Raw genomic sequence first — 12,519 nt, 5'->3', positions numbered from 1 at the left:
CTAACACAGCCCTAATCCCAACAGACCCCACAACCCCAGCCCTAGCCCCAACAGCAAAAAAACACATTTATTTTTACTTAACTAAGATGGTGATAAAGGGGAATTTGATTTACTAGTTTTTTTATTTTGATCACAGGGTCTATCACAGTGATCAAAATGAACCAATAGGAAAAATCTCCTATTGTTGCCGAGTGCCAGCCGGCAGATCTTGGCAGGAGCACTGCGCATATGCCTACCATTTTCTTCCCGGAAGACGATGCCAAGGGCTGGGGGACAGAGCCGGAGGTACATGTTTCCCTTTAAAAGAGTTTCACACTTTCAGGAATGCTGAAAAACTCCTAAAGCAAACAGAACAGGTACTCACTCTCCCCAGGTCCAGCACCAGTGTATTGGCTGAAGCAGTGGTGGCATGTTGACAGCACACATCACTGCTGTAGCCAATCGTTGAGATCAGCGGCTTTGCTGAGGCGCCATCACGTGGACAGCGCTTATCACTGTAGTATCCTATTACTGAGTTCTGCCTTTACCTCTTTAGAGACACCAAATTCAGGGACTGGCTACAGCGGCCATGCTCACTGTCGACATGATGTCAATTCGGTACAGCCATTGAGCTCAGCGATTGTAAGATCACTGATGCAGCCAATGATAGAACGCATCGCACCTGTAGCCAAAATATTGTGACCATAGATTGTAAGCTTGCGAGCAGGGCCCTCACTCCTTTTGAGATCTGTTGAGTTGTGTGTTATTCTGTAATGTCTTCCATTGTCTGTACAAGCCCCCTCTAAAATGTAAAGTGCTGCAGAATATGTCTATAATAATAATATTTATTTCCATTATAAACCAGAGAAGACGGAGGAGCTGGTGCTCAACCCGGGGAAAGAGTTCCTGCTGTTTTACAGCATTTGGAGTCCACTTTCCTGAAAGTGGATAATCCGTTTAATACAACAGCAACAACAGTAGGTAACTGCTTCCTAACGTCAGGCAGAGCTCTACAATCAGAAACACTTCAGCATCAGAAAAAGGTCCTTGAAAGTGAAATAGTTATGTTAAGAAAAAAAATACAAAATTCTATCATATAGAAAAATAAAATTCATGCAATTACCATTATACAAGGAGCCTCCTTCCGCATATTCCATAACTAGACATACCTAAAAATAAGAGTACAAATAATAAAGTGTATAAATACTGAGACAGGCAAATAAGGATTAATAAGACAGCTTTTTATTGCATGGGAGAGGGGTAGTATATGGGGAAGATCTGGAAGCTTGTCTGACTCCCTTAGGCTCCTGCAGATCAGATAGAAATTCTCATTTTAAGTACTGAAATTTGTTAAATTGGGTGCTATAAAATCTTATCTTCCCAATAAAGCTCCATTTACAGGGAAAAAAGCAATTAAAGATCTCGACTGGCTTAAAAAACGACAGGTCTTGTTCCACTTTGTTTAGTACACGTATAAGGGAAACAAGACTATGGAAACTTACCGGATTTAGGCAAGCTCCATAGAGCTTTACAATATTTGGATGATTCACACGTGATAACTGGCGAAGCTGAAAGAAAGAAAATAATTAGCCAATTAAAGTGGACTGAAAGAAAAGCCCTTACGATTGCTCATTGGTTGGAGTGTAGCCAAAAAAAAAAAAAACTAAAAAAAATTGAAGAACTCATTAAGTAACAGTTTACATTACTTTGCAAGTAAAAAAAAAAACAAGAACGTAGAAGCCAAAAAAGCTAGAAAACATTGTTATTAGCTCAGGGTTGACACATGTAATTCTACATGCATATTTCATATTCTAGGTAGTATTCTGCAGTAGATCTCTCACAATCGTGGCTCAGTGGTTAGCACTGTTGGTTTGTAGTCCTGAGTTAGTATATTCTCCTTGTGTGGTGTGGGTTTCCCACTAGCTACTCCGGTTTCCTCCCAAAAGTGCTGTGGAATATGCCGCTATATAAGGATGTAAAATAAATGAAATTGCCACCATGTTAGGCATCGGGCTACTTTAATAATGAATTGTGGTGTTCTGCGCTGGAATGCAATCAATGTTAATAAATATGAATGGACAGCCTGCTCCCCTATAGTGCAGTGCTCTATACTATCAGCGTAGCATGTGACAGTCGTCAAAGATTACATCCGTACTTGGAAGCCAAAGCCAGGAGTGAATCCTACAAAATCTATAAGGCCTGGTACACACACGAGAATATTTCACGGTCCATACACAAACCACAATGCCACACCTGGGTTTCTCAACCTTAACTTACAGCCTGTTATGTGTTCATGATGCTGTAATGTTGGGTCAGGGCCGTGCATTGCAGTCCACATATGGACCATGAAATCTGCTCATGCATACCCGGCCTTGTGGAGAGTTTCACCCCTCTTCTGCGTTTTGCAGTCACTTCCGATTTTGGCATACAAATACTGGTGATAGAGACTGAAAAGATAAATTCCTCAAGACCCCGAACTAGAGGTGGTCCTACTGCTGCACTAATCTGTTAGGAAAGCTCTGGCCGGTCCCACGGCACAGAACAGAGGCACCTGCAGACAAATACATTGATAGGAAGGAGGCTACTGAAGACATGGCCTCTTGTCAATTACGTTTTTCCTCTCGATTCTGCAGAGGTCCTTATTCATTGGGCCCCAACTAGCATTAGTGGGGTTTAATCTGATCGAAAATAAGTCTAAATAAGGCTTGGGTAACAATGTGAATAAAGGGGCTGGGGTCAGGGTGTTATGCAGATTACCCCATTTTCACATCGAACACAGGAAAGCAGTTATTGCACTTTCCATCATGACCTATACAGTGCCTTGCAAAAGTATTCAGCTCCCTGGAACTTTTCAACCTTTTCCCACATATCATGCTTCAGACAAAGATACCAAATGTAAATTTTTGGTGAAGAATCAACAACAAGTGGAACACAATTGTGAAGTTGAACGAAATTTATTGGTTATTTTAAATTTTTGTGGAAATTCAAAAACTGAAAAGTGGGGCGTGCAATATTATTCGGCCCCTTTAACTTAATACTTTGTTGCGCCACCTTTTGCTGCGATTACAGCTGCAAGTCGCTTGGGGTATGTCTATCAGTTTTGTACATCGAGAGACAAATTCCTGCCCTTTTTCCTTGGCAAACAGCTCGAGCTCAGTGAGGTTTGATGGAGATCGTTTGTGAACAGCAGTTTTCAGCTCTTTCCACAGATTCTCGATTGGATTGAGGTCTGGACTTTGACTTGGCCATTCTAACACCCGGATACGTTTATTTGTGAACCATTCCATTGTAGATTTTGCTTATGTTTGGGATCATTGTCTTGTTGGAAGAAAAATCTCCATCCCAGTCTCAGATCTTTTGCAGACTCCAACAGGTTTTCTTCAAGAATGGTCCTGTATTTGGCTCCATCCATCTTCCCATCAATTTTAACCATCTTCCTTGTCCCTGCTGAAGAAAAGCAGGCCCAAACCATGATGCTGCCACCACCATGTTTGACAGTGGGGATGGTGTGTTCAGGGTGATGAGCGGTGTTGCCTTTACGCCAAACATATCGTTTGGCATTGTTGCCAAAAAATTCGATTTTGGTTTCATCTGACCAGAGCACCTTCTTCCACATGTTTGGTGTGTCTCCCAGGTGGCTTGTTGCAAACTTTAAACAACACTTTTTATGGATATCTTTGTGAAATGGCTTTCTTCTTGCCACTCTTCCATAAAGGCCAGATTTGTGCAGTGTACGACTGGCTGTTGTCCTATGGACAGACTGTCCCACCTCAGCTGTAGAGCTCTGCAGTTCATCCAGAGTGATCATGGGCTCTTGGCTGCATCTCTGATCAGTCTTCTCCTTGTTTGAGATGAAAGTTTAGAGGGACGGTCGGGTCTTGGTAGATTTGCAGTGGTATGATACTCCTTCCATTTCAATATGATCGCTTGCACAGTGCTCCTTGGGAAGTTTAAAGTTTTGGAAATCATTTTGTATCAAATCCGGCTTTAAACTTCTCCACAACAGTATCACGGACCTGCCTGTTGTGTTCCTTGGTCTTCATGATGCTCTCTGTGCTTCAAACAGAACCCTGAGACTATCACAGAGCAGGTGCATTTATACGGAGACTTGATTACACACAGGTGGATTATATTTATCATCACTAGGCATTTAGGACAACATTGGATCATTCAGAGATCCACAATGAACTTCTGGAGTGAGTTTGCTGCACTGAAAGTAAAGGGGCCGAATAATATTGCACGCCCCACTTTTGAGTTTTTGAATTTCCACAAAAATGTAAAAAAAAACAATAAATTTCGTTCAACTTCACAATTGTGTTCCACTTGTTGTTGATTCTTCTCCACAAATTTACATTTGGTATCTTTATGTATCGGGCCCCTATGGTGCCTTCATGCCATGTCACGGGGGACACAATGGCTATTCACAGATAATAAGATCTCCCTAATTTGTCTTTTGTATTGGATATAAGCTTTAATAACAGCATTATGACTTGTACCTCTACGATAAAGGCTTTCCTCTCAGATTCACTTTCAATCTGCTTGATAGCCACATCTTTTCCACGCCATTTTGCTTTGCAGACAACACCAAATGTGCCTCTTCCTACGACCTGTTAATAAATGAGACACATTCAGGTCATTTATAGGACAACAGTGCAATCAATAAATGGTTACCCAGAAAGCAAACCCCTCCTAGTTAGAAAACAGCCCATGTTCAATAATACATAGACCATAACTATTGGGTGGAGGTGTACTAGGGAAGACTTATGCGAAGTTCACGAGTTGCTGATGTGTCATCCGGATTCCACAACACAAACATGTAGTAATAAAAGTACCATACAGGGCCTTCTCAAAAAATTAGCATATAGTGTTAAATTTCATTATTTACCATAATGTAATGATTACAATTAAACTTTCATATATTATAGATTCATTATCCACCAACTGAAATTTGTCAGGTCTTTTATTGTTTTAATACTGATGATTTTGGCATACAACTCCTGATAACCCAAAAAACCTGTCTCAATAAATTAGCATATTTCACCCGTCCAATCAAATAAAAGTGTTTTTTAATAACAAACAAAAAAACCATCAAATAATAATGTTCAGTTATGCACTCAATACTTGGTCGGGAATCCTTTGGCAGAAATGACTGCTTCAATGCGGCGTGGCATGGAGGCAATCAGCCTGTGACACTGCTGAGATGTTATGGAGGCCCAGGATGCTTCAATAGCGGCCTTAACCCTGCTGTTCTGTTTAGATTTCACATACACTTGTACTGTAAAAATTGTACCAAATAAAGTAAACAAAAATTAAAAAAAAAAAAAAATTCCCACAGAGAGTACCCCCCTAATGACGAAAAGTCAGGGAGCCTCAAGTCTCAGAATCACACGCTGAATTTTTATAACATTATAGAATTTCAAAAACGGTCATTTTTGACCTAACAGAACAGCAGGGTTAAGCTCATCCAGAGTGTTGGGTCTTGCGTCTCTCAACTTTCTCTTCACAATATCCCACAGATTCTCTATGGGGTTCAGGTCAGGAGAGTTGGCAGGCCAATTGAGCACAGTAATACCATGGTCAGTAAACCATTTACCAGTGGTTTTGGCACTGTGAGCAGGTGCCAGGTCGTGCTGAAAAATGAAATCTTCATCTCCATAAAGCATTTCAGCCGATGGAAGCATGAAGTGCTCCAAAATCTCCTGATAGCTAGCTGCATTGACCCTGCCCTTGATGAAACACAGTGGACCAACACCAGCAGCTGACATGGCACCCCACACCATCACTGACTGTGGGTACTTGACACTGGACTTCAGGCATTTTGGCATTTCCTTCTCCCCAGTCTTCCTCCAGACTCTGGCACCTTGATTTCCGAATGACATGCAAAATTTGCTTTCATCAGAAAAAAGTACTTGGGACCACTTAGCAACAGTCCAGTGCTGCTTCTCTGTAGCCCAGGTCAGGCGCTTCTGCCGCTGTTTATGGTTCAAAAGTGGCTTTACCTGGGGAATGCGGCACCTGTAGCCCATTTCCTGCACACGCCTGTGCACGGTGGCTCTGGATGTTTCCACACCAGACTCAGTCCACTGCTTCCTCAGGTTCCCCAAGGTCTGGAATCGGTCCTTCTCCACAATCTTCCTCAGGGTCTGGTCACCTCTTCTCGTTGTACAGCGTTTTCTGCCACATTGTTTCCTTCCAACAGACTTACCATTGAGGTGCCTTGATACAGCACTCTGGGAACAGCCTATTTGTTGAGAAATTTCTTTCTGGGTCTTACCCTCTTGCTTGAGGGTGTCAATGATGGCCTTCTTGACATCTGTCAGGTCGCTAGTCTTACCCATGATGGGGGTTTTGAGTAATGAACCAGGCAGGGAGTTTTTAAAAGCCTCAGGTATCTTTTGCATGTGTTTAGAGTTAATTCGTTGATTCAGAAGATTAGGGTAATAGGTCGTTTAGAGAACCTTTTCTTGATATGCTAATTTATTGAGACAGGTTTTTTGGGTTATCAGGAGTTGTATGCCAAAATCATCAGTATTAAAACAATAAAAGACCTGACAAATTTCAGTTGGTGGATAATGAATCTATAATATATGAAAGTTTAATTGGAATCATTACATTATGGTAAATAATGAAATTTAACACTATATGCTAATTTTTTGAGAAGGACCTGTATATGGGGAGTTGAAATTCACCATCACACGTTATGGAAAAAATCTGCACAAAAACAAAACCCGGCGCGGATTTCAATCCTGCACCATGCTCTTTGTGCGGATTTCATCCTATTCAAGGCTTTGCGATGAAATCTGCAATAAAATTTGCAAGTAACACATGCGGATTCTGTCTGAACGTGGCCTTTAATTCTGTAAATTTGCAATTATATGACGGATGTTATATGTCTATGAACACTGCAATTCACACACTACACAATATGGCTCTACAACTGGAAAATGTCCCTAAAAGAATTTAGGGTTTCAGCAAATAAATCATCATGCAACAAAAATCTAATGATTGGGTGATGTGCACACTGTATTCCCCCAACATGACACCCACTATTGAATTACACGTAGCAGCTGCACAAAAAGCTGAAACTTCCCTGCTGCCCCAGTCAGCATGGCTTGGCATTTCCTATTGATTAGTATGGAACACGATGATTGTGGGTATGTGCAGACGGTCAGTAAACGCTGCGGGTGGGATGCGGCGTATTTATGCAGCATCCAGACTTTACAGCACAGTAGATGGGATTTCAAGAAATCCCATGCCCACTATACATCCACAGATGGCAGTGGCTCACTCGCAGAGAGGGACATACGGTGCGTCTCTCCAGACAGCAGCATGTCAATTTCTTTTGCAGAGATGCGACTCAAGAGAAGTTTCACCAACAGAATGTATTGGACGAGGTGAATCCACATGGTTCAGTGAACACATGTGGATTCACCTGCATTAAATAGACGGCAATGCTTTGGACATAGCAAACATGAGCGGCGTCCAAAGTGCTGTCACTTCCGGATCGTGAGCACATACCCTGTCACTTGTATGCAGGATTACAGGACACCATGTGTTTGGAATTGTGTAGTCCACCATTATCTTCCATACCTACCTTCTGCTGTATACTGACATATAACGGGTAAACAGCAGGTAAAGAAGTTGTCCACTATTGGACAATTTCTCGTCATACCCCTCGGTTATCCCCAATAAAATTATAAAATCTATACTCACCTACTGCGCCGATGTCGTTCCTGCGGTGTCAGCAGTCGCTCTCTAGCGGTGTTGTGACATGCGCCCAATCAGCACTAGTGTCACTGTCTCCACCTTCGGACAAACTGAACACGAAGAGGAAGCCAAGGATCAGCTGCAGCCCGGACTTCCTCTTCATGATAGTTATGTCCGAAGGCGGAGACACTGACACCAGCGCTGATTGGGAGCCGGCGTCTCAACACCGCATGAGAGCCGAGCGACTGCTGACATCGTGGCAACAGCGCTGGCATGGGAGGAGACTGGAGAGTATAGGCTTTATTATTTTATGGGGGCCAAACATTTTGATCAAGAAGGAGTTGTCCTAGTAGTGGACAATCCCTTTAATGGAAAGCTCTAAGGCGGCTTGCCTACAATCAGGAACAGTAGTGCTTTGGACGCACTGCATTTACGCCAAGTCCAAAATGCTGCATTCTACATTACAATATTTCTATAAATCCCACCTATTGTGCTTCTATTTAACGATGCGTAAACTCACCTGCGGTGCGGGTTTATAAACCACAGCATGTTAACTATCTGCAGCGGAGACACTAGTCTGCGCTGTGTAGTCTCACCCATAGCCATTCACTAGATGCGGTAATTCTGCATGGTTCACGGAACACGGAAATGAGGATTTATCTGCGTGATTAGAACACAGCGTTTTGGAGACAGTGAAAATACACTGCATCCAAAACGCTGCTATTCTTGATGTGGGCACATAGGCTTAAGGCCACTGTCTGGTTATAGAGCCCTATAGACACACACAAGAGAGCCAATTAGTCCTAAAAAAAAAAAACAAAAACAAAAAACAGCCCTGCAGAATGGTAAACAGGTCCTTCAAAGATATGGTATTAAGGATTGCCGAGAACTGGCGAAATTGAGTTGAACCATCGCTATGATACGGATTGCTATGGGAACCGGCAAAAGTGAACTGAACCACTTGTGTGATATGGATTGCTACGGGGAAAAAAATTGAACTGAATCACCGGTGTGTACCACTTCCAAAAAGTTAAGACTAGATGCAGCAGATTTACAGTATTCTGTGAATTCATGGCATAAATCTGACATATTTATTTTCTTTACATGCAAACTCAATGATTGTGGCTTCCCAAGCTGTAAAGTGTAACATGGCAAATATCCTCTAGAAGAAAACAAATAAGGCTCCAAACTGACAAAGCTTGAAAATCATGAGCAATTGCAACAAAGTTTATTACAGAGCAGCACAAGTGACTAAACGATGCCACAAACCTGTTTTTTTATGGTATCTGATGTACATAAAAGGAATAATCATACACAAATACACTATGAAGTGTGCCAAATTAGTGTTTTAGGAGAGCTGGTCATCAGATTCAGGCAGCAGGAATCCGGAGCCCGGCTGCACGATTTACTCTGAAAAGGCTCAGCGTTCAGAGGACGCCTCATCGCTCAGTGTCAGATTCATGCCGTCTGTATGAATCTAATATCAGGCTCCCATTAAAGGGATTTTCAAAAAAAGAAACTCTTCCAAACAGAAGACAGGCAGAAGATACTTGCCAGTATATCAATCAGGGACTGGTAGACCGTGGGCCCTAGGCTGACAGAAAACAAGCAGCCGGCAATGCTTTTTGCTCCAATTTCTTTGCTTCTCTGTGCAATATTTAGTATCAGGTTAAGAAGTAGAGGGTCATCTCATCACCACAGAAATAACACTTTTCTTTACCGTTATGGTAGATTACATAAATCTCTGTACTGTCAGACAATCAACCAGGAGAGGCGATGAATTCCAGAAAGTGGTGGAGCGGGTGTTGACAGGCTTTAACTTCAGGGCAGCAAGCCATTGGGAAAGAAGGACTAACACCCATAGTGCTGGTAGAATGTGCATGAAGAGAACTCTCCCACTGAAAACAAGAGGCTGTCAAGTTACAGAATAAGTGAATTCGTGAACATATTGGACTGATATGTACACCAATTTTTATTGATTTATTTTTTAAGATAATCTGTGTAGTCTGAGAGCAGCCTGATGTAGAGGCTGAGACCCGGATTCCTCCACCGTATTATTTACTGGTTTGCATGCTGTCATTTTGATACAAATCAACTCTGGTCTCTCCTGCAGATCTCTGAATGCTGAGCCCTGAATAATCTTGCCAATATCACTGATTAGCAGATTTATATCAATGTACACAGAAAATTACCAAACAATGGTGGAGGTGGCGTTACACCGAGCATTTGACTAGGAGGCAGAAGACACCTATTCCTGTGGTCATAATATCCTGCTGATTTTATTGAAGCAGCAAGGGAGCCTAGGAAGTGACACATTGCTGGAATCAGGCTCTCTTCCCCTAGATCATGCTGCTCTCAGATTACATAACAAAAACCTGCTGACTGATTCCCTTTAATGTGCTGAATGGGATGACGGGAACAAGGTTTACAATTTAAAGCACACCTTTAATTTCAGGTGACCGTTTAGAAAAAGCTAGCAAATTTTGGTATATGTTGCATAACACTGTCTGGGCATTGTATGATGTGTATACTGCATTTTCCACCAGTTTCCCATTCACAAGCTAGGGGTTGGAGAACAGCTGCTATGATGTTTTCCATACCCGGTAATCCTGCTCCCCTGTACGTAGCACACTCAGAAGAAGCAGCATAGAGGACCTTATACAACATTACTGAAGGTGTAACTATAACAGCAGCGCTGGGGTGAAATACAGATATTCCAGAAAGCAGCAGCATAGGTCCGGGCCCTTCTATCACTATCCTTCTCCCTCCTACAGACATCAATAGAGACTGTAATCAGGTACCTCAGTTAGCTGGCAGTCCATCTTATTTACACCAAGATTAATTTTGTAAGATTTTTACAGTGATTGAGGCATTGCCATGGAGGGGAAGGAAGAAGTGGCTCACAAGTGGAGCAAGAGGCATATTTTACAACATATAAAAAACAAACAAAAAAAAAAAAACACAGTAAGTTTCTCATCTTCAGTTGTACTATTGATTTATACAAAGTGTAATAAACTCGGCGACCAATTATTTATTGCACTGGCTAATATACGGTAATTCAATATGGTAATCATTGGGAACATACCTGTGCATGGAAGCATTTAAATTTGCACCCTGTATTGTGGCTGATAAAATTACCATAAGACCACGTTCACACTATCAGTATGTGTACGCCAATACCAGGGAGTGGGTCAAAAATGCAGGAATGGTGACGTGTTTCTATTATACTTTTCCTCTGATTGTTCCACTCCTGATTTTGGCTTATAAATACTGATGTAAAACACTGACCAAATACTAAAGGTGAGAACGTGGCCTAATTTTGAGCCTTCATGCTGCATAAACCATGGTCCTGACTAGTGCCGCACTGGATACATAAGCATAATATGACTGGAATTTATTACCAATCTGTTAATAGCTGAAAGTAGCAACAAAAGTAAACTAAAGTTAACTTAAGAAAGTACAAGTCAAAAAAAATAAAAAATAAAAAATATATATATATATATATATCCCTCCAACAAACCAACTAGAGTGAATAAATAATCTGGAGGATATGGGACACCCCAAAAATAACTCATGGCAAATAAGGCATAACACAAACAATTGCCTGTCAGTGTAGTTTTAAGGGCCAGTATTGGACATCATACATTTTTGCACACAAGGAGGTAAGGCAGAGCCAGGGTGGATAAAAATCAATGTTTTTTTAAAAAAATCAAAAAAATCGGATTTTTTTGATTTAAATCGGATTTTTTCAATAAACTGCTTTTTGAGGAAAATATTTTACCATCCAAAGGTTCTTCCATCATGAGATAAAGCTGAGTTGTTTAACTCAGTAGAATAAAGGCTGTATATGTGTAACATTCACAATGCCATGCTCTTCCAGAGGTTTCTGTAGGATGCTGACTATCCAACAAGTTTGGGCATGTCAACTGAATGGAAAAAGAAACTAAACCAAAAGTGAAACCAAGCTAGAAGTGTGGAATTAAAGGGGCAGTATGAACAAAATGTGGAGGCTATTAATAGTTTATACAATTAAGACATGCTGCTTTTAAACACCTACCTATTGCCATATAGTAAAACAAAAAAGATTTTTACTTACTTTGGGGTCCCCCCCTCACCCTGGCGTTAGATCGTTGCCCCTAGTTTCGTCCGTGTAACTATGGGCGCACATGCGCACTGCTCTCACTTCTCATTTTAATCGTGATTTATATTAAAAAAAACCTTTTGATTTAAATCAGTGATTTAAATCATGATTAAAATCATGATTTAAATCGATCCGATTTAAATAGAAAAAAATCTTTTGATTTAAATCGTGATTTAAATCATGATTTAAATCGGCGTGATTTAAATCAATCCACCCTGGGCAGAGCATACGCTCTTCAACCCCCAATGGCGATTTGCCCAAAGTTCCCAATTTGTCATCCCCCAGATTGTTGCAGGATGCAGTCCCTAGGTGCGTAGTCTGTCGCTGCTGTTCTGAAATCTAGCAGATTTATTGCACCTCCCGGTGAACTGTTCTGGTAACCCTGTCACAGAAGTCTGACATTTGCCTGACGTGATCACTCCACAGGGAAACATTGTTGTCTTGTTTTATGGAGATTACGGGTTACGACATAATAAATGATTCCCTCCTGGTGCTGCATTTCCATTAGTCCATTACTAACACACTGGTTGTAGCCGAACACAGAAGACATCAGTCATTTACCATCTCACTGGACAGTAATTAAACAGAAACACAACTTTGATCAGCATAGTGAAAACCACCCTAAAAACTCAAGGGGTGGATATAAAAAGTGTAACTCCGCTGATACGAATAAAGGACTGAATATACGGACC

General features: G+C 41.3%; 1 protein-coding gene across 2 annotated transcripts in view; it reads right to left on the bottom strand.

The window, feature by feature from the left end:
* Positions 1-12,519, bottom strand: part of MAP3K7 (mitogen-activated protein kinase kinase kinase 7) — a 96,508-nt gene that overhangs the window by 66,939 nt on the left and 17,050 nt on the right. For both annotated transcript variants that reach the window (XM_077289716.1, XM_077289717.1), the window contains exons 2-4: positions 4,476-4,586; positions 1,482-1,547; positions 1,103-1,148 (exon numbers count right to left, since the gene is read on the bottom strand). In XM_077289716.1, coding sequence (XP_077145831.1) covers positions 1,103-1,148; positions 1,482-1,547; positions 4,476-4,586 — 223 coding nt within the window. The remainder of the gene's footprint in view (positions 1-1,102; positions 1,149-1,481; positions 1,548-4,475; positions 4,587-12,519) is intronic.

The sequence above is a fragment of the Ranitomeya variabilis genome, chromosome 2 (assembly GCF_051348905.1).
Source record: "Ranitomeya variabilis isolate aRanVar5 chromosome 2, aRanVar5.hap1, whole genome shotgun sequence".
In the NCBI taxonomy this organism is placed as follows: domain Eukaryota; kingdom Metazoa; phylum Chordata; class Amphibia; order Anura; family Dendrobatidae; genus Ranitomeya; species Ranitomeya variabilis.
The sequence above is the reverse complement of the archived record's forward strand: the minus strand, read 5'-3'. Positions and strand labels throughout refer to the sequence as shown.